The sequence below is a fragment of the Mesoplodon bidens genome (genome assembly GCF_964165515.1).
Source record: "Mesoplodon bidens genome assembly, chromosome: 18".
NCBI lineage: Eukaryota > Metazoa > Chordata > Mammalia > Artiodactyla > Ziphiidae > Mesoplodon > Mesoplodon bidens.
In genome coordinates this window covers 47910256-47927530 of record NC_138175.1, presented here as the reverse complement: position 1 = coordinate 47927530, position 17275 = coordinate 47910256, and the positions used below count along the sequence as shown (strand labels likewise).

General features: G+C 55.6%; 1 protein-coding gene across 5 annotated transcripts; it reads left to right on the top strand.

Moving 5' to 3' along the window:
* Positions 1-5105: 5105 nt before the first annotated feature.
* Positions 5106-17275, top strand: LRFN1 (leucine rich repeat and fibronectin type III domain containing 1). 5 transcript variants are annotated; one of them, XM_081216187.1, is made up of 5 exons: positions 5106-5160; positions 7624-7656; positions 9874-9928; positions 10343-11785; positions 15571-17275. In XM_081216187.1, the coding sequence occupies exons 4-5, from the start codon at positions 10380-10382 to the stop codon at positions 16481-16483; spliced, it is 2319 nt and encodes a 772-aa protein (XP_081072313.1). In that variant the 5' UTR covers positions 5106-5160; positions 7624-7656; positions 9874-9928; positions 10343-10379; the 3' UTR covers positions 16484-17275. The 5 variants fall into 5 exon arrangements, with proteins under 5 accessions (XP_081072313.1, XP_081072315.1, XP_081072312.1 ...); XM_081216189.1 differs by having other exon boundaries at positions 7624-7827; XM_081216186.1 differs by lacking the exon at positions 5106-5160 and having other exon boundaries at positions 7569-7656.

The window sequence follows — 17275 nt, the reverse complement described above, 5'->3', positions numbered from 1 at the left end:
AGGTGGCTGTTGCCATGGTAACAATGACAGAGTGACCTTGGGCCCTGGCTGCCCCTCCCCCGGCCCTGTCATTCCTGGGGGAGGGTCCACAAGCCCAGCTCCAACCCTTCCCCTTCCTTCCCAGCCTTAACATGCCCTGTCCTCATCACCCCACTCTGTGCCATCCCTTGCCCCTTGTCCCCAGTCAGGACAAGCCCTTTCCATGAGGGATTCAGGATAGAATCGCTCTACACTGGACTGTAGAGAGATCCCCACTGCCCTCAGTTTTCTGGGGGGAGAGGGTTGGGTTGAGCGCCTCTCCTCTCTTTCACCCATTCTGGTGCCCCTATCCCATTTCTCTTGCTAGGGATGTCTCTACACATCCCTCTGCACAGCCTCAGTTCCTGAAGGCTAGAGATAGGAGATAGGACGTGTCACTCAATGAAGAGGTCAGCAACTCCTGGTCTGCAGGGATCAGAGAAGCAGAAGGACTTGTCCAAGGTCATGAACTTACATGATCAAATGGGTAATAATAGCAATTCTTTGATTGAGGGCTTCCTATGTGCCAGGTACTTCTATAAGCACTTTACAGGTATTAACTAATTTAATTCCTACAGTAACCCGTGAAGAAGGTACCAGTATTATCCCCAGTTTACAAATGAAGAAACTGAGGCACAGAAGTCAAAAACAGTTGCTCAAAGCCACACAGCTAGTGGTCTGTACAGTTAGAACTTTAACCCAAAGCTATCCTGTGGTCCACGGCCACTCCCTCTCTTAGGCAGGGGATTCAGGGAACCCGCTCCTCTTCCTCTACCTCCTCTTTCTCCTTCCACTACCCCCCACACCACAGTTGAACTGTCTGCCTCCATGTTCATGATTGCAAACGATCCAATCAGAAAGAGGCATGTGCAAGGACTTGCCCAATCAGGAGCAAGGAGTTTGGAAAGCAGGGACCAATCAGAGAGGGTGACTCTGAGGGGCAGTCCAATGCAGAGTAGGTTTGAGTAGAGGGCTTGTGGAGGGACCAATCAAAGAGGTCAGAACAGAATACCGCTGTACAGTGCAAAGTGGGCTCAATGGGGCGTTGCTTTTGGTTTGGGGCCAGGCCTTTGAGGGGCGGTACAAACTGGGAGCCACCTCCTCTCTTTCCACCAACCTCCCCTCTAGGTTCCCACAGATCCAGGCTCCTTAGGCTTTTCCTGGGGCACTTCTCCCTGCTAACCTTGAATGTGAGCAGGGCTTATGTTGAACAGGTGAAGACTGGACGTTAGGTCGGAGCTGTGGATGGGGTACCCAAGCTAGGCCTGAAGGGCCAGTGCCTAGGCTGAAAGCTTGATGCTTTTGGAGTGGAGCCTAAGGTGGAGGGGTGGGGCTTAGGTGGGGGCAGGGCCCAGACTGAAGAAGTATGAATGTTATAAATTTTAGGGTGGTGACTAAGGTAAAGGGGTGGGGCTTGGGCTGTGAGGGTGGGACCTAGGCTTGAGGGGTGTTATTTAAAATATTTATTTATTTATTTATTTTTGGCTGCCTCGGGTCTTAGTTGCGGCATGCGGGATCTTTCCTTGTGGGGGGTGGTGCGTGGGCTTCTCTCTAGTTGTGGCTCGTGGGCTCTGGCCGCGTGGGCTCTGTAGTTGTGGCATGAGGGCTCTGTAGTTGTGGTCTGTGGGCTCCAGAGTGCGTGGGCTCTGTAGTTGTGGCACATGCACTCTCTAGTTGTGGCGTGTGGGCTTAGTTGCCCCACAGCATGTGAGATCTTAGTTCCCCAACCAGGGATAGAACCCGTGTCGCGGGTATTGGAAGGGGGATTCTTAACCACTGGACCACCAGAGATATCCCGAGGGATGTTATTTATTTAGGTCAGATAGGGCAGGGATTTTGCTGTGGGGTGGGCCCTTAGAGACAGAGGGTGGAGCCTATGCTTGGGGGCAGGGCCTAAGTTGCTGAAGAACTAGATTGGATCTCTATTAGCTGGTCTAGGTCAGGAATTAGGGCCCCAGGGAATTAATCACACTATCAGCTTCCACCTGTTGCCCTGTTTTTCAGGCCATCTCACATTCCCTGACCTCATGGGGCATTCCCCTGCCTCTGGGGTATATCTCTCCCCTTGCAGGGACCCCAGGCTGGGAGATCCTGTTTATTCCTGAGTGTGGGCTCTCCAGTGAGTCTGCAGCAGATCTAGGGTCCAGACCCTCTCCTAAGAGGCGTTCAAGAACACATGTTTACCGAGCACCTACTGGGTGCCAATAACTACTTTGGACACTGGAGAAAATTGGTGCCCATGCCACCTCCCTCAGGTGGCTTACATTCCAATGACTAGACAATAAGCAATAAACAAATAAGTAAACAATAAATAGGTAAACAAACAAGCAAACAAGAGTATTAGCAAGAGTGATTGGGCTATGAAGGAAATAAAATGAGGTGATGGGATGATAGAAATGGTGGGACCCATCTGAGTTTTTTCTTTTATTGCTGCCTCTTTAGTCTCTAGAAGAGTCTTCTGGTTTTTCCCCCACCAACATTTATCATGAAGCATTTCAAACATACAGCAAAGTTGAAATAATTTTACAGTGAACACCCATATATCCATCACCTAGATTCTACCATTAACTTTTTTTTTTTTTTTTTTGGCTGCGCCATGTGCCATGTGGGATCTTAGTTCCCTGACCGGGGATTGAACCTGTGCCCCCTGCATTGGAAGCTTGGAGTCTTAACCACTGGACCGGCAGGGAATTCCCTACCATTAATGTTTTGACTGTACTTGCTTTATCACATAGCCATCCATCTATCCATCCATTAATCCATTTTTATTTTTAAAGTATTTCAAAGTAATCTGCAGACATCAGGAGAATTGGTGGTGGTGGGGATGTAAATTGGTCATGGGAAAGAGATCTCTGAAGAGATTACATTTGAATTAAGAATTGAATGAAAAGATGGGATCAGCCATGGAAGGGGAAAACAGTGCAAAGGCCAGGGGGCTGGAATGAGGTGGTATGTTGGAGGAAGAGAAAATTCATTATTGAGGCTAAAAGACAAGCATGGTGAGGGATGATGTCAAGAGGTGGGCAGGGGCCAGAGCTTACAGGGTCAGATATGCTCTGTGAGTGAGGCTGTCTCTGCCTGGGCTCAGGTTCTTTGTTTCTCCATCTCTGTATACCTCTGTCTCTCTTATTATTAACTTCTCACCGCCCCACCCCCTTCCACTGCCGTCCATCCCAGGCCTGCCCTCACCCTCTTTCCCCTTTGCCTCCACCTTGTTCTGACATTTACCATCTGTGTGACCTTAGGCAAGTGACTAAACCTCTCTGTGGCTCAGTTTTCTTCATCTGTGAAATGGGGATAATAATGCGACTTCCTTATCTGGCTGCTATGAAGAGTGAATGGAGTCATATATGTGAAGCCCTTAGATCCACTCCTGGTACATAGTAGTGTTGGACACGTGTCCACTTTTGCTGTTGCTGTTATTATTCTCCCACATCTGTCCTCCCAGCCCTGGTCCTCCACATCCTGGCAGGGAGCACCAAATACCAGGGTGAGAGGTGGGGACGGTGCCTGGGTGGTGGTGGTAATGGTGGTGGTGATGATGAAATCTAAAGACTAGGGGGTGGGAGGTGGGATTGTGAGTGTCCCCAGGGGGATCTAATGGTTGTGCGTCGTTCACTAGAGCTTCACTAGAGGGAGGTTCACTAGAGGGAAGCTCTGCAGAGATGCCCTTGATCTGGGGGGCAGGGCAAGCTCCATGTGATGATGTGGCTAGGAAGAATTTAGGGAAGGGGTTTAGGGGAAGACCTTGGAATCCAAATGGGATTCAAAATGGGAGGGATTTGGGCCACCAGGAAGCTGGGGAATTGCAATAAGACAGATTTTGAGGGGAGGACTTGCTGCGTTTAGGGGCCAGTGAATATCTCAAAAAGAGGTGGAAAGTGGCCTGAGATACTCAGTGGGAGAAGGGCTGGGGGTCAGCTATTTGATAGGAGTTGGGCAAAGGGGTCTGAACAAGGAAGGAACAAGGCATTCTGTACTCCACAGAAGTCACAGGGAGGGGGAAAGGTCTTCAGGGTTCAAGAGAGGGAATAGGAATGGGGAGGAGGCTGGGTCCTCAGGAGGGCAGCACGGTGGAGAGGGTGATCAAGAATCTGGAGCAAATTGGGCATTCTGTAAACCAAGGGGTGCCTTGGAGGGGAGGATGACCTGGGATCTAATGGGGGTAATCAGGAACTTTTAGGGTCATGGGGGTAAGAGACATATTTGAGCCTCCTAGATGTTAGACGTGGTCTGGAGTTCCTATTGGGGGGCAGGGAATGGTTTGAGGTCAAGAGGTTAGAAGGACATAGAGGGTCCCCAGGAAGGAGTGGGATACGGTTTGTGGTCCTGAGTGGCTGTATAACATGGTTTGGGTCCCCAAAGGGAGTAAGGCGCGATCTGGGGTCTCCCTGGATGTTGACATATGGTCTGAATCCTCTCTGGATGTTGGGGTGTGATCTGGGGGCCCTGAGTGATGGGGTGTGGTCTGGGGTCCACCTGAATGTTGGGGTATGACTTAAGGTCCCTGGTGGGGGTGCTGTGGATCCCCTTGGATGTTGGGATGTGATCTGGGGTCCCCTTAGATTTGGGGGTACAGACTAAGGTCCCTGATGGGTTTGGGGCAGAGTCTGAGGTCACCAAGGAGAGTAGGACATGATTTGTGGTCCTGGGTGGCTGAGGAACATGGTCTGGGTTCTCAAAGGAGGTAAGGCATGATCTGGAGTCCCCCTGGGCATTGGGACACGATCCGAGGTCTCCACTGGGGCTTCAAGGGTTCCCCATGCCAGTCGGGGCGTGGTCTGGTGGTCTCCGGGGAAGCCGGCAGGGCTGGAGGTGGGGCTGGGGAGGGGTTGGGGGCGGGCCGGCAGCTCCGCAGGGGAGAGGGGTCTGCGGCGGGCCCCGGGGCGGGGGGCGGGGGCGTGTGCCGCCCCGCCCGGCCCCTCCGGTCGGCGTCTCCTCCCCGCTTGCGGCGGTGGCGGCAGCGGGGCTCCGGCGGCGGGCGGTGCGGAGGGCGGAGCTCGGCGGCGGCTCGGGAGGGAGGGCGGGAGGCGGGAGGGAGGCGGCCCCGCGGCACCGCGCCCCCTCCCCCGACTCTCCCCCCACCATGGCGCGGAGCAAGGCAGCGGCGGCGGGGCCGGGCCCGGGCCCCCCCACGACTGGGTGAGCGCGGCCCGCAGCGGCCAGGGAGGCGGCGGGCGGGGGCGCCGGTGTGAGCGCCGGTGTGAGCGTGCGAGCGTGTGAGTGTGTGTCCGCGGCGCTGCGGCGGGCCCGGCGTGCGCTCGCGCGGCCCTCTGTGTGCCCGGCGCCGGCGTGTGCGGCGCCCTGCTTGTGTGGCCATCCGGGTGTGTGCCGGGTGTCGAGCCGAGGTGCTGTGTCCTGCCGTGCGTGTGTGTCCCCCCGGGTGGCTGCCCCTCCTGCTGTGTGTCTGGGGGGCTATCGCGCGCCCATCGGAGGGGCTGTGTGCAGGTGTGTGTGCGTGGGTTGTGTGCCCAGGTGTGGGTCCCCCACCCTACCCCCCCGCAGCTAGTGTGTTCGCGCGGCTAGCTGCGTGGGGTGTTTGTGTCCGGGTTGGATGTCCATCCCAGGATCTGTGTAGCCGGGTGTGCCCGCTTGGGTGTCCATTTGTGCGTGTGTGTGTGTGTGTGTGTCTGCGGGTTGTATGTCTCCGAGGGTGTGTGTCTGTGCGTCCATGTCAGGTTCCCGGCGGGGGGCTGGGGCTCAGCGCCTCGTGGGACCAGGCCTCTGTGTGGGTTTGGGGGAGGGGAGTTTGCCGCTTCCTCGGTCCATGTCAACTCCGGGGGGGGTCCTCGGCGGTCCTTGGGGGAGACGGCCATGTCTTCCCCTTCCCGGTGGCTGGGGGGGGTGGATGGGCAGCCGGTAGGTGGACAGATGGAGGGATGAGAGGCCGAGGGATGGACAGATGGGCCCTAGGGGAGGGACGCAGACCTGGCCCTTTCCCACCCATCCCACCCCACTCCCCCACCGGCCAGATCTCCGCAGATGGGGCCGGAGTTGCCTGCATCCAGATAGCCAGGCTGAGGGACCTTTGGGCTGCTGGTGGGAGGATTGCCTTGGACCAATGCTCTACGACTCAGGCCCCCAACCCTCTGAGATTCGACCTGCTGAACTCTGACCTGGCTGGGGAGGGGTTGTGCTGAGAGGGAGGAATGTTAGGATTTCTTTGGCCTGGGAAGTAGGTGGGGCGGGGGTGCCTCAGGGCTGGGAGGCATGTGTGTCCCTGACTGTGTGTGAGTGGGATTCTCTGCTTATCTGTTGACTGTGCCACTGTGGTTCAATATTTTGTGTGTATTTGTAAGTGTGTAAATCCCTCCCAGGGCAGTTGTGTGAGCATGTCTGTTATGAGTGAACATCTGGGAGTGTCTGTGCAAAGGTGGATCTTTCTGTACCTGTGTGCTTGTTTGAGTATGTATCAGCCTTGTAAGTGTCTGTGCACGTTGTGGTTCTGTGTATGTGTGTGAGGTGTGTATTTGCAAGTGTGTGCATTTGTGCATCTGTTGGTGAAGTAATGTATCAGCTTTGTGACCATGCATCATGGGGATATGTGAAGTTGCATGAGTGTGTTTGGGCATTTAAGAGCATGTACCTGTGTATCTTTGTGCGAGTGATATGTGTGTGCCCCTGTGTGTTGGTGAGTGTGCAAGGGTAGATCTGTTATAGGTGCACGCACCTGGGGACACGTGGGTTTCACTGTAGTGTGTGTGCATCTGTGTGTGAGTGTACGAGGGAAAAGGCAATATGGTATGTGTGGTTGTGTGTCAGTGTGTCAACCTTGAGGATATGTGTCTATACTGTGAGTCCATTTTTGTGTTCACGTTGGTCTCTGGGGGTGGGGTTGTGTATGTTCAAATACATACATTCAGGATGATATACGCACATGTGCCTGTGTCCTTGACACAAGGCTGACCCCACTTATGGGCCCAGTGAATTGGGGCCCATATGGCATGACCTGTGGTATGCTGGGAATCCAAGGATACAAGTGTGCCCACATCCTGGACTAAGAGCCTACTGTAGGCAGGGGGCACACAGATCATGCTGCTGTGTCCATGGAAATCCAGATGGAGAGTCGTGGGTTGTGGGCCCATGTGGGTTTTGGCATGTCCACACATGTTGGTGTGACAGTGGTGTGACGGTGAAGATGAGAATCTCTGGTCCTCCCCCAGCTCCTGGTACTGTTCAGGTCTTTGAAGTTGGGGGAGTGGGATGTGGATTCTGGAAGGAGGAGGCTGGGAGCCTAGAATCCTGGGTTTGAAGGAGAAGAGGGCTGGGGGGCCAGAGTCCTGTGTCTTGAGAAAGGAAGGAACTGAGACCTGGACTCTTGAATCTGAGGGAAGGGGAGGATGGCGTTCTTAGCCTCTTGAGCCCCCAGACGACAAAGGACAAAAGTCCTAGACTCTTGGGTTTTGGAGGGTGAAGAGTCTTAGGCCCAGACTCCTTGGTTTCCAGAGATGACTTTCTGGGTCCACCTGAGACTATGCAGAATCTGCAGCAGGAGAGCTGAGAGAGTGATCACACCAGGGACTTCCTTGGCTGAGATGGTCTCTGAGGCAGGTCTCCGGAGAGGAGCCAGAAGAATATTAACAGTGCGGTTTTGTTCCTTTGCAGGTACTGGCCCAGGCCCTGATTCCCTGAAGAGAGGTGAGTGGGGGTCCCACAGGCTGGGGAGAGAGATGTGGAGTGACTGGGCTCGTTCTGAGCCAGCTGGAGGCCTGGAGCACTGCCTTGTATGGATTTTAGTGGCGGGTATGGCAGGGACCAGGTGCCCCCCAGGCTGGGGGGTAGTGACAAGGTCAGGAACATCGTGTTTGGGTAAGGGCTCGAAAGAACCATGGCATGGGTGGTAGGTGGTGGTCTCAGACCTGGAGACAACCCCTTTCAGGACAAGTGGTCGGAAAAGGGAAGTTTCTGCATATCTGTAAAGGATGCAAAAGAGTTTCCTGACGTGATATGACCCTGCATTTAGAGAGTGGCATGGACATGGTTTACCATTGTGTGTGTGTATGTGCATGTACATGGGAAAATCTCCTGATACTCAGACCTGCTGGTGGCTGAGAAAAAGCCAGAGAAAATGATAATTTAATGCTAATAGCAGCTAACATTTATATAGTGTTTACTCTGTCAGAAACTACTCTAAGCATGTTACAGTGTATTATCTCATCTAATCCTCACAATAATCCTATGAGGCAGGTGCTGTCATCCTTGTTTTACAGATGAACACACTGAGGCACAAAGAGAGGAAGTCACCTGATTAAAGTCACACAGCAGGGAATTGGGGTGTGAACCTGGAAAGGTTGGGGCCAGATTCTGTCCAGCAAAGCTGCACTGCCTCTTGATGAATGTTAGCTATTTTCAGTGTTATTATTACAGTTTCAACTTGAGTCCCACCCAAGCTGTGGGACTTCCCGTTGCATAGATTGTTTCTGAGCCCTAGAGACCCTACTGCCAAGCAGGTACAGAGCTGGGCCTCCTACCTTGGGAGCGCCACCTCCCAGGCCAGGGTTTTCTGTCTGATGTAGAGCAGTGTCCTGGAGGGAGTGCAAGACAAATTAGTGGGGGGCCTCAGAGATGGTGGGATGCCCTGACTTTGCCTTTTTCTCTCTTCAGCCCCATCACCGTCTCCCTCAGTCTCTCTCTTTCTTCCCGTCTTTATCTGTCTCTATAACACTCTTACTTTCTCTTCCTGTCTCTCCCCCTCTCCATCTCTGTGTCTCAGTCTCTCTTTTCTGTGTGTCTCCTCCACCCAGTTTTTCTGTCTCTCTTTGCTTCAATCTTACTGTCTCTTCACCTTTCTTTCAGATTCTTTCTCTTGTTGTCTCTTTGTCTCTCTCTCTGAATCTGTCTCTTTGTAACTGCGAGTCCATCTCTTTCTCCCCCTCATCTCTGTCTGTCTCTTGGTCCCTTCTCTGTGTCCACAGTCCCCCTCCCCATGGGCCGAAGGATCAAGGCCACATCAGGCCCCATGCCCCAAATGCAGATTCCTGGGAGGTGGGCCAGCAGGGACCGGGGCATGGGGTGGGGTGAAAACAGTTTCAGGGACCCCCGCTTCCCATCCTTTTCTCTTCACCCCCCACCCACCCTGTGTTGTGATGGGAGCTGACATGTCGTGGGCTGCAGCTGCCGCAGGGGGAATCCCTGCCGGAAGGTTTTGCCTGGAGCAGAGGCACAGCCTGATTGTGTGTGTGTGTGTGTGTGTGAGAGTGTGTGTGTGTGTGTGTGTGTGTGTGTGTGTGTGTGTGTAGGCATATATGGGGTCTTGTGTTGTGCCCATTAATGTGAACATGAAAGCCTGCCCCCTGTGTGGGAGCTCAGCAGAGCCCAGGATGAAACCAGGCTCAGAGAAAGACTTCTCAAGACTGAGCAGGGAGACTGACGTGTTTTTCTCAGCCTCTCCCACCTTCAGACCCCCTCTGCTACAGCCAGAGATTGCGGGGGGTGTATTACCCTTAACATGTACTGAATACTTACTGTGTGCCAGGCCCCGTGCTCAGTGACCCCTATGAATGAGTTCACTGAACTCTTGCAGCAACCCAATGAAGACAGTACAATTATCAGACCATTTTGCAAATCAGGAAATTATGGCCTAGTTAGGGAAAATCATTGGTTTGGGGTCACAGAGCTATCAAGTTGGGGAAGCCAGGACTTGAACCTGAGTCTATTTGATCTAAAGCCCTTGCTCTTAATAATAGTGCACATTTCTATCTCTGGCACATATTGGACATGATGATAACAATAATAATTATCCACTTACATGTATTGAACACATTTTATGTGCTGGGCACTGTTCTGAGTATACCATGCTCATTAATCCATTTAATCCTCACAGAGGTAAGGCCTGTTTTTATCTCCATTTTACAGATGAAGAAACCGAGATTCAGAGAGGTTCAGACACTTGCCCGAGGTCACACAGCTAGTAAGTGGCAGAGCTGGAATTTGAACCCAGGGAGTATGGCTTTGAAATCCATGACTTTAAGCCCTAGTCAGCAGTGATTTTTCAAACTATATCATGGGTAGTGGAAGACACAGGCTGGGCCAGATGACATCCCTCTGGTTGTGAGATTATAAGAGGTCTGGGAGCTCCTAGAAGAGGGGCAGAGGTGGGGGTAGGACACTCAGAGGTGGGGCAGTGGTAATTTACCAAGCAGCCATGGAAATACTGTTATCTGTTAACAAGTGCATGCCAGCTGATGATCAGTCTTGTCACTGTCCTATAGGATCCGCTTGTCAGGAAGGGAGGGATCTGGGTCGGACTCCTAGCAGGAAATCCCAGGGTGGCCAGGCTGGTGGTCAAGCCCTACGCCTGGGTGACCCTCCTCCCTCCTTGCAGATCTCACCTCCCACTCCTCCCGTCTTCCCCCTGCACCATGGCTGCGGGCCCCTTCTCCTCGGCGCTCCTCTCGCTGCCGCCTGCTGCCCTGCCCTTTCTGCTGCTTCTCTGGGCGGGGGCATCTCGAGGCCAGCCCTGCCCCGGCCGCTGCATCTGCCAGAACGTGGCACCCACGCTGACCATGCTGTGCGCCAAGACCGGCTTGCTCTTTGTGCCGCCGGCCATCGACCGGCGCGTGGTGGAGCTGCGGCTCACCGACAACTTCATCGCGGCCGTCCGCCGCCGAGACTTCGCCAACATGACCAGCCTGGTGCACCTCACCCTCTCCCGGAATACCATCGGCCAGGTGGCGGCTGGCGCCTTTGCAGACCTCCGCGCCCTCCGCGCCCTGCACCTCGACAGCAACCGCTTGGCGGAGGTCCGGGGCGACCAGCTCCGCGGCTTGGGCAACCTCCGCCACCTGATCCTCGGCAACAACCAGATCCGCCGGGTGGAGTCGGCCGCCTTCGACGCCTTTCTCTCCACCGTGGAGGACCTGGATCTGTCCTACAACAACTTGGAGGCCCTGCCGTGGGAGGCCGTCGGCCAGATGGTGAACCTGAACACCCTCACGCTGGACCACAACCTGATCGACCACATCGCCGAAGGTACCTTCGTGCAGCTTCACAAACTGGTTCGCCTGGACATGACCTCCAACCGCCTGCATAAACTGCCCCCTGATGGGCTCTTCCTGAGGTCCCAAGGCCCCGGGCCAAAGCCACCCACGCCGCTCACGGTCAGCTTCGGCGGCAACCCCCTGCACTGCAACTGCGAGCTGCTCTGGCTGCGGCGGCTGACGAGGGAGGATGACCTGGAGACGTGCGCCACCCCTGAGCACCTCACCGACCGCTATTTCTGGTCCATCCCCGAGGAGGAGTTCCTGTGTGAACCTCCACTGATCACTCGGCAGGCAGGCGGCCGGGCCTTGGTGGTGGAGGGCCAGGCGGTCAGCCTGCGGTGCCGCGCTGTGGGTGACCCTGAGCCAGTGGTGCATTGGGTGGCACCTGACGGGCGGTTGCTGGGGAACTCGAGCCGGACCCGGGTCCGGGGGGATGGGACACTGGATGTAACCATCACCACCTTGCGGGACAGTGGCACGTTCACTTGCATCGCCTCCAACGCCGCCGGGGAAGCCACGGCACCGGTGGAGGTGTGCGTGGTGCCTCTGCCTCTGATGGCGCCCCCACCGGCCGCCCCACCACCTCTCACCGAGCCTGGCTCCTCGGACATCGCCACACCTGGCCGACCTGGTGCCAATGAATCTGGGGCTGAGCGCCGGCTTGTGGCTGCCGAGCTCACCTCCAGCTCTGTGCTCATCCGCTGGCCAGCCCAGAGGCCCGTGCCTGGCATCCGCATGTACCAGGTCCAGTACAACAGCTCCGCAGATGACTCCCTTGTCTACAGGTGGGTGCTGCAGTCCCAGGACCTCCTCTCACTCCAGGGGCCCTCCCTCCCATCTGCCGGCTCACTAGGCCTTCTTGCTCAGCTGGGGTTCTAGATGGGTACGTAGAGTGGTCTCCGGCTCTCATTTGCCATATTTCCTTCTCTCTCTCTTTCTGTCTCACTGTCTTTGTGTTTCATGCATTTTGCATATCTTCGTTTAGCACCCACATGAGCCAGACCAGGGCTGGGCACTGGAGTTATAACTGTGAATGCGCCCAGCATGATCCCTGCTCTCATGGGGCTCAGGGTCTACATCACTGCTCGCCAAAAGTGTCTGATTGTCTACCTTGTCAGTTAAACATTCTAGAGCATGAAATATACTCACACATATATATTTACAGTTACATTTATATTTGGAAATTATATACCAGTACTACTGTATCAATACATTGGGTACATTATAGAAACAGAAAAGTATGAGAAAAAGATATAAATACAAATTATTTCCACCATCCATTGGGTTAGAAGCCATTGCCCCCGTGAGGACAGACACGTATGGTGTAGACAGATGTTAAAGAGTTGCTTTCCCCCATCATCTCTTTTTCTCTTGTTCTCGCCATGTCTCTGTCTGTCTGTACCTTCTCTCCCTCCTGCCCTCATGAGGCACTAAGCCCCTGCTCTCTGCTAGGCCCTGAGCTGGGTGCAGGGGACACAGGGAGACCAAGAGAGCAGTCCCTGCCCTCAGGGAGCTCACAGCCCAGAGGGAGGAGGCAGTGCACGATGAATTAACAGCCTTGGCCTTGCGTTGCCTCTCCAGCTGGGTAGTTTTTGAGTGTGGCTCACAGCCACAGACCTGGCACACAGTGGGAGAGTTTGATAGGTGGTTGTGGTCTCTGTGGACATCTCTCCTTCATCCTGGCTCTGCCCACCTTGGGCACACTGTAGAGTGCCCGCTGAATGCTTAATCCTGAGTTTGACTTCACTTGGGGGCGCCAGAGGGGGTGGAGCCATTTCCCTACCTGTGGGCAACCCCAGATCTTGGGGGTGCTCAGACCTGCATGAGAAGTCTGCCTCTTGGGCTCCATCTTCACCTTGCCCAGTGTTCTCTTGGCCACGGTCCTGGCACACAGTAGGCACTTTCCCATTGTTGGTTGAATGAGTAGCTGCCTCCCTTTTCTCTTGTCTCTGTCATCCTCATTTTCCTCTCTTTTTGAATCTGGTCACCAAACACTGAATAAATGCATGCCAGTTTCCATGCTGGGCCCGGGCCTACCGAGATGGATCAAACACCGGTCCAGTCTTACAAACATTAGGGCAAACAAATGAACAAAACAAAAACTTTTATAACGTACTACCAAGGATTCTACTCCATTCGACCTTCCCAACTCCGCTGTGAGGCAGCCATGATCCCCCTCCCATTTTACAGATAGGGAAAGTGAGGCTCAGTTGGGAGAAGTCACTTGCTCAAGGTCACACAGAAAGAGGCAGAGCCAGGATTCCAGTTCTTACCCTTCTAACACCTAATTCTGCCCTTTTTACACTGAACACATGTTTATCGAGCACCTACTGTTTGCCAGGCAGGGATTAGGGGAGATGGATAATACATTTCTGTAAACAGCTCTTGGTTTCTGTGATTCTCCACCTCTCTCTTTTTCTTTTCCTTCTATCTCTAACCCATGGTCACTACATGATGGAGTGGAGGGAGGTTTACAGGTCCCCAGACCCTGCATGTATGCCGACATTGGTGGCCCTCTGTCTCCAGCTGGGCAACAGACCCTGGGACTCTTCCATTCCCTGTAGGGCCACAGTTCCAATCCTCCGTCCCCCATTGCAGGCACCTGTGCTACAGCACTGCAGGGGTTAACTTCCTCACTGCCGCCATGGGCGGAGGTGACAACCAACCAGAAGCCTGCTCTGCTGCTTGCTTGGGTCTTACAGCCAATTAGAGACACATGGGCTCAAGCTTTCTTAAGGAGGCAGCCTCTGTCCTTGAAAAGGGGGGAGTCCCTAGCAACTGGTTATTTTGGGGGAAGGAGCAAAAGGAATCCAAGGCTCTTTGAGAAGGGATGATGAAAGGAAGAGGAAGACTTACAGCCAGGGGCCCAAGGTTGGATGGGGGGGGCAGTGGTCTGTGAAATGGCAGGCAGGGGGAGAGCCGGAGAGGTGGTTGGCCTTTATGAGGTGGTGAGGGCCTTACTTGAAGTCTTTCGGTGGGAGGATGGCTCTTGGTGGTGGTGGAACCTTCTGGAGATGGAGGAACTGAGGTGGGTTTCAGGACCAGAAGGTGGCCTGTAGAGATGGGGGCATGGCCTTTAGAGGAGGTGGTGCTCCTGCAGCATCGTCCCCACGCAGATGAAGAGGCGGTTCTTGTCTCTGGTGACCCACTAAGAACTTTGTGGGAGAGGAGAGCTTGCGAGATTGAGTGCATGCAAATCTATGTGGATGTGGCAGTCCCAGGTTAGCCGAGGCTGGACATGGAAGGGACGTGCCCAACAGAAGAGGGGCAAGGCCTAGTGGGAATGGCCTTATAGATGCGGAGGAGCACAGCTGGCAGGAGAGTGTGAGCCACAGCAAGGGTTACTGACCAGCATCGTGTGGGACGCAAGCTGTTAGTGAAATTATTAAGTGCCAGGCTTTGGGTATGTTAACTCGTCATACTTCACGCCATCTCTATGGAGTGGGAATTGTTAATACCCCCATTTGGGGGAAATGAGACACAGAGAGGTTAAGAAACTTGCCTGAGGTCACAGAGCTAGCAAGGAGCAGAAGAGAACTCAAACCCTGGCATCATGGCTCTCAGACTTTGTCAGCTTAACCACTTCTCTACACTGCTGCTCATTTGAGGGCAGGGGCCCATAGCAAGAAAGAAGCATGCTTTCGTGGCTACATTTGCCCCAATTATGGATGAAACTTACCAGGGGGCATGATTTAGTGACTTCAGGCAGTATAGGGGCAGGGCATGCACAGAGTGGTTGCCTTTGTTACCTGGACACGTGCAGGACATGCAAAGAGTGGACATGGTCCTAGGCACAGTAGGGGAACCATCTCCAGTGGACCGTTGTGGGGTGTGGCTTGGAAGGCACCTGTCAATCAGAAGGGAAGTGGCCTTTAGCCCTGGCCCCTTAGTAGGCAGAAATATGTAGTTGAGGGGCTTGGAAATTGTCCCAGAAGATAGATGCAGCTACGAGATGTGTATACCCAGGGATGTACAGATGAGGGGGAGTGGTCTGTATCATGGTTTCCCCAAAAGGACAGGAATGTGTAGAAGAGAGGAACTAGAAGAGCACCCATTGCCCCAGTAGGAGTAAGACGGGGTGTGAGGTGACCTCATTGTCCACTTGAGTGAGGGTGGGGCATGCAGGTAAGGGGGCGTGGCCTGTAGCATCCATCCCCTTAAAGGTGGGAATATGTAGATAAGAACGTTTGAACGGCATTTGTCCTAGTAGGAATGAGACACTGCTAGGGAGCACGCCCCTTGAGGGCAGGGCATAAAAACTGTAGCATTCCTCCCTGGCAGGGGCCAGGGTATGTAGATGAGGGTAGATGAATGGCTAAAATTATCCTAGTAGGTGATGAGACACGGACCGGAGGTGGGTCTGAGGGTGGGGCATGCAGATAAGGGGCATGGGCTGTATCAAAGGTCCTGAGAGGGTGAGAATTTGTTGCTTGAATGGCTGCTGTTGTCCCAGTAGAGGGTGAGACACTGGTAGGGATGTATCGTTTGGTCCCCCCGGGTGGGACATGCAACTGAAGCATCGTGGTTCAGAGTGGAGCTAACCCCGCGCTGATCCCGCCCCCTCCCGCAGGATGATCCCATCCACCAGCCAGACCTTCCTGGTGAATGATCTGGCAGCGGGCCGCGCCTACGACTTGTGCGTGCTGGCCGTCTACGACGATGGGGCCACGGCGCTGCCCGCCACCCGAGTGGTGGGCTGCGTGCAGTTTACCACGGCGGGGGATCCCGCGCCCTGTCGCCCACTGAGGGCCCATTTCTTGGGCGGCACCATGATCATCGCCATCGGGGGTGTCATTGTCGCCTCCGTCCTCGTTTTCATAGTTCTGCTCATGATCCGCTACAAAGTCTACGGCGATGGGGATGGCCGCCGAGTCAAGGGCACCTCCAGGTCGCCTCCGCGGGTCAGCCACGTGTGCTCTCAGACCAACGGCGCCGGCGCAGGCGCAACGCAAGCCCCGCCCCCGCCGGCGCAAGACCGCTACGAGGCGCTGCGCGAGGTGCCAGCTCCGGCTGCTGCGGCGGTGGCCATCGAGGCAAAGGCCGTGGCTGCCGACACGGCTTCCGCGGAACCGGAGGCGGTCCTTGGACGCTCCCTGGGCGGCTCAGCCACCTCGTTGTGCCTGCTGCCGTCCGAGGAAACCTCCGGGATGGAGTCCCGGGCCGCGGCGGGCCCTCGGAGGAGCCGTTCTGGGGCCCTGGGACCGCTGGCTTCGGCTCCCCCCACTTTAGCTCTGGTTCCTGGGGAAGCCCCGGCCCGGCCGAGACCGCAGCAGCGCTATTCGTTTGACGGGGACTACGGGGCGCTTTTCCAGAGCCACAGTTACCCGCGCCGCGCCCGGCGGACAAAGCGCCACCGGTCCACGCCGCACCTGGACGGGGCCGGAGGGGGCGCGGCCGGGGAGGACGGAGACCTGGGGCTGGGCTCCGCCAGGGCGCGCCTGGCCTTTACCAGCACCGAGTGGATGCTGGAGAGTACCGTGTGAGCGGCTGGCGGGCGCCGGGACTCCTGGGTGCCGCGGACAAACGCCCAGCCGCCCGGACGCCGGACGCCGGGGCAGGACTCGGGGGATAAAGCGCCGAGCCACGACGTCGGACTGCAGGGGAGGCGTGCCCTTCTCCTCCCTGGAGGGGGTGGGCGGCCTGGGCTGCGGCTCGAAGTCACGCCCCCGCGCTCAGGGGGGTTTGAGGGTGGGCCGCCGAGCTCCTGTCCCCCACGGACTTTAAGCCCCCCTCCTGCCCCTCCCCCCGCGCGCTCGCGGACCTCGCTGGAGCCGGTGCCTTACACAGCGAAGCGCGGGGAGGGGCAGGGCCCCCCGACACTGCAGCACTGAGACACGAGCCCCCTCCCCCCGCCCGGGACCCGAGGCAGGGGCGAGGGACCCATTTCTTGTATCTGGCTGGACTAGATCCTATTCTGTCCCGCGGCGGCCTCCAAAGCCCCCACCCCCACCCCATTCAATTCCCTGGTCCCGTCGGGCCTGGCTTGGGGTGCCCCTTTCTCTGTTCCCTTCGTTTGTCTCTGTCCCGCCCTCTGTCGTCTCTGTCTTACGTCCTTCCCTGTTTGTCTCTCATCTCTTCTCCCTCTGCGCTCCCGTATTGCGTCCAGCCTCCTTGTCTCTCCAGATTATATCTCCCCAGTACACATTCTCCCGGGCAGGTCCCACTGGAAGGACCAGACTCTCCCCTATTCCTTCCTCTTAACCCCCAAATAAATCCCCACATGAACAAAATCCAAAACCAAATCCCCCTCCCTACCGGAGCCGGGACCCTCCGCC

Bases quoted from the DNA above. Each gene is read 5' to 3' on its own strand.
- LRFN1 (XM_081216187.1), top strand. From the start codon at position 10,380: ATGGCTGCGGGCCCCTTCTCCTCGGCGCTCCTCTCGCTGCCGCCTGCT. The intron at 11,786-15,570 runs GTGGGTGCTGCA...CCCCTCCCGCAG, and splicing joins GATGACTCCCTTGTCTACAG to GATGATCCCATCCACCAGCC.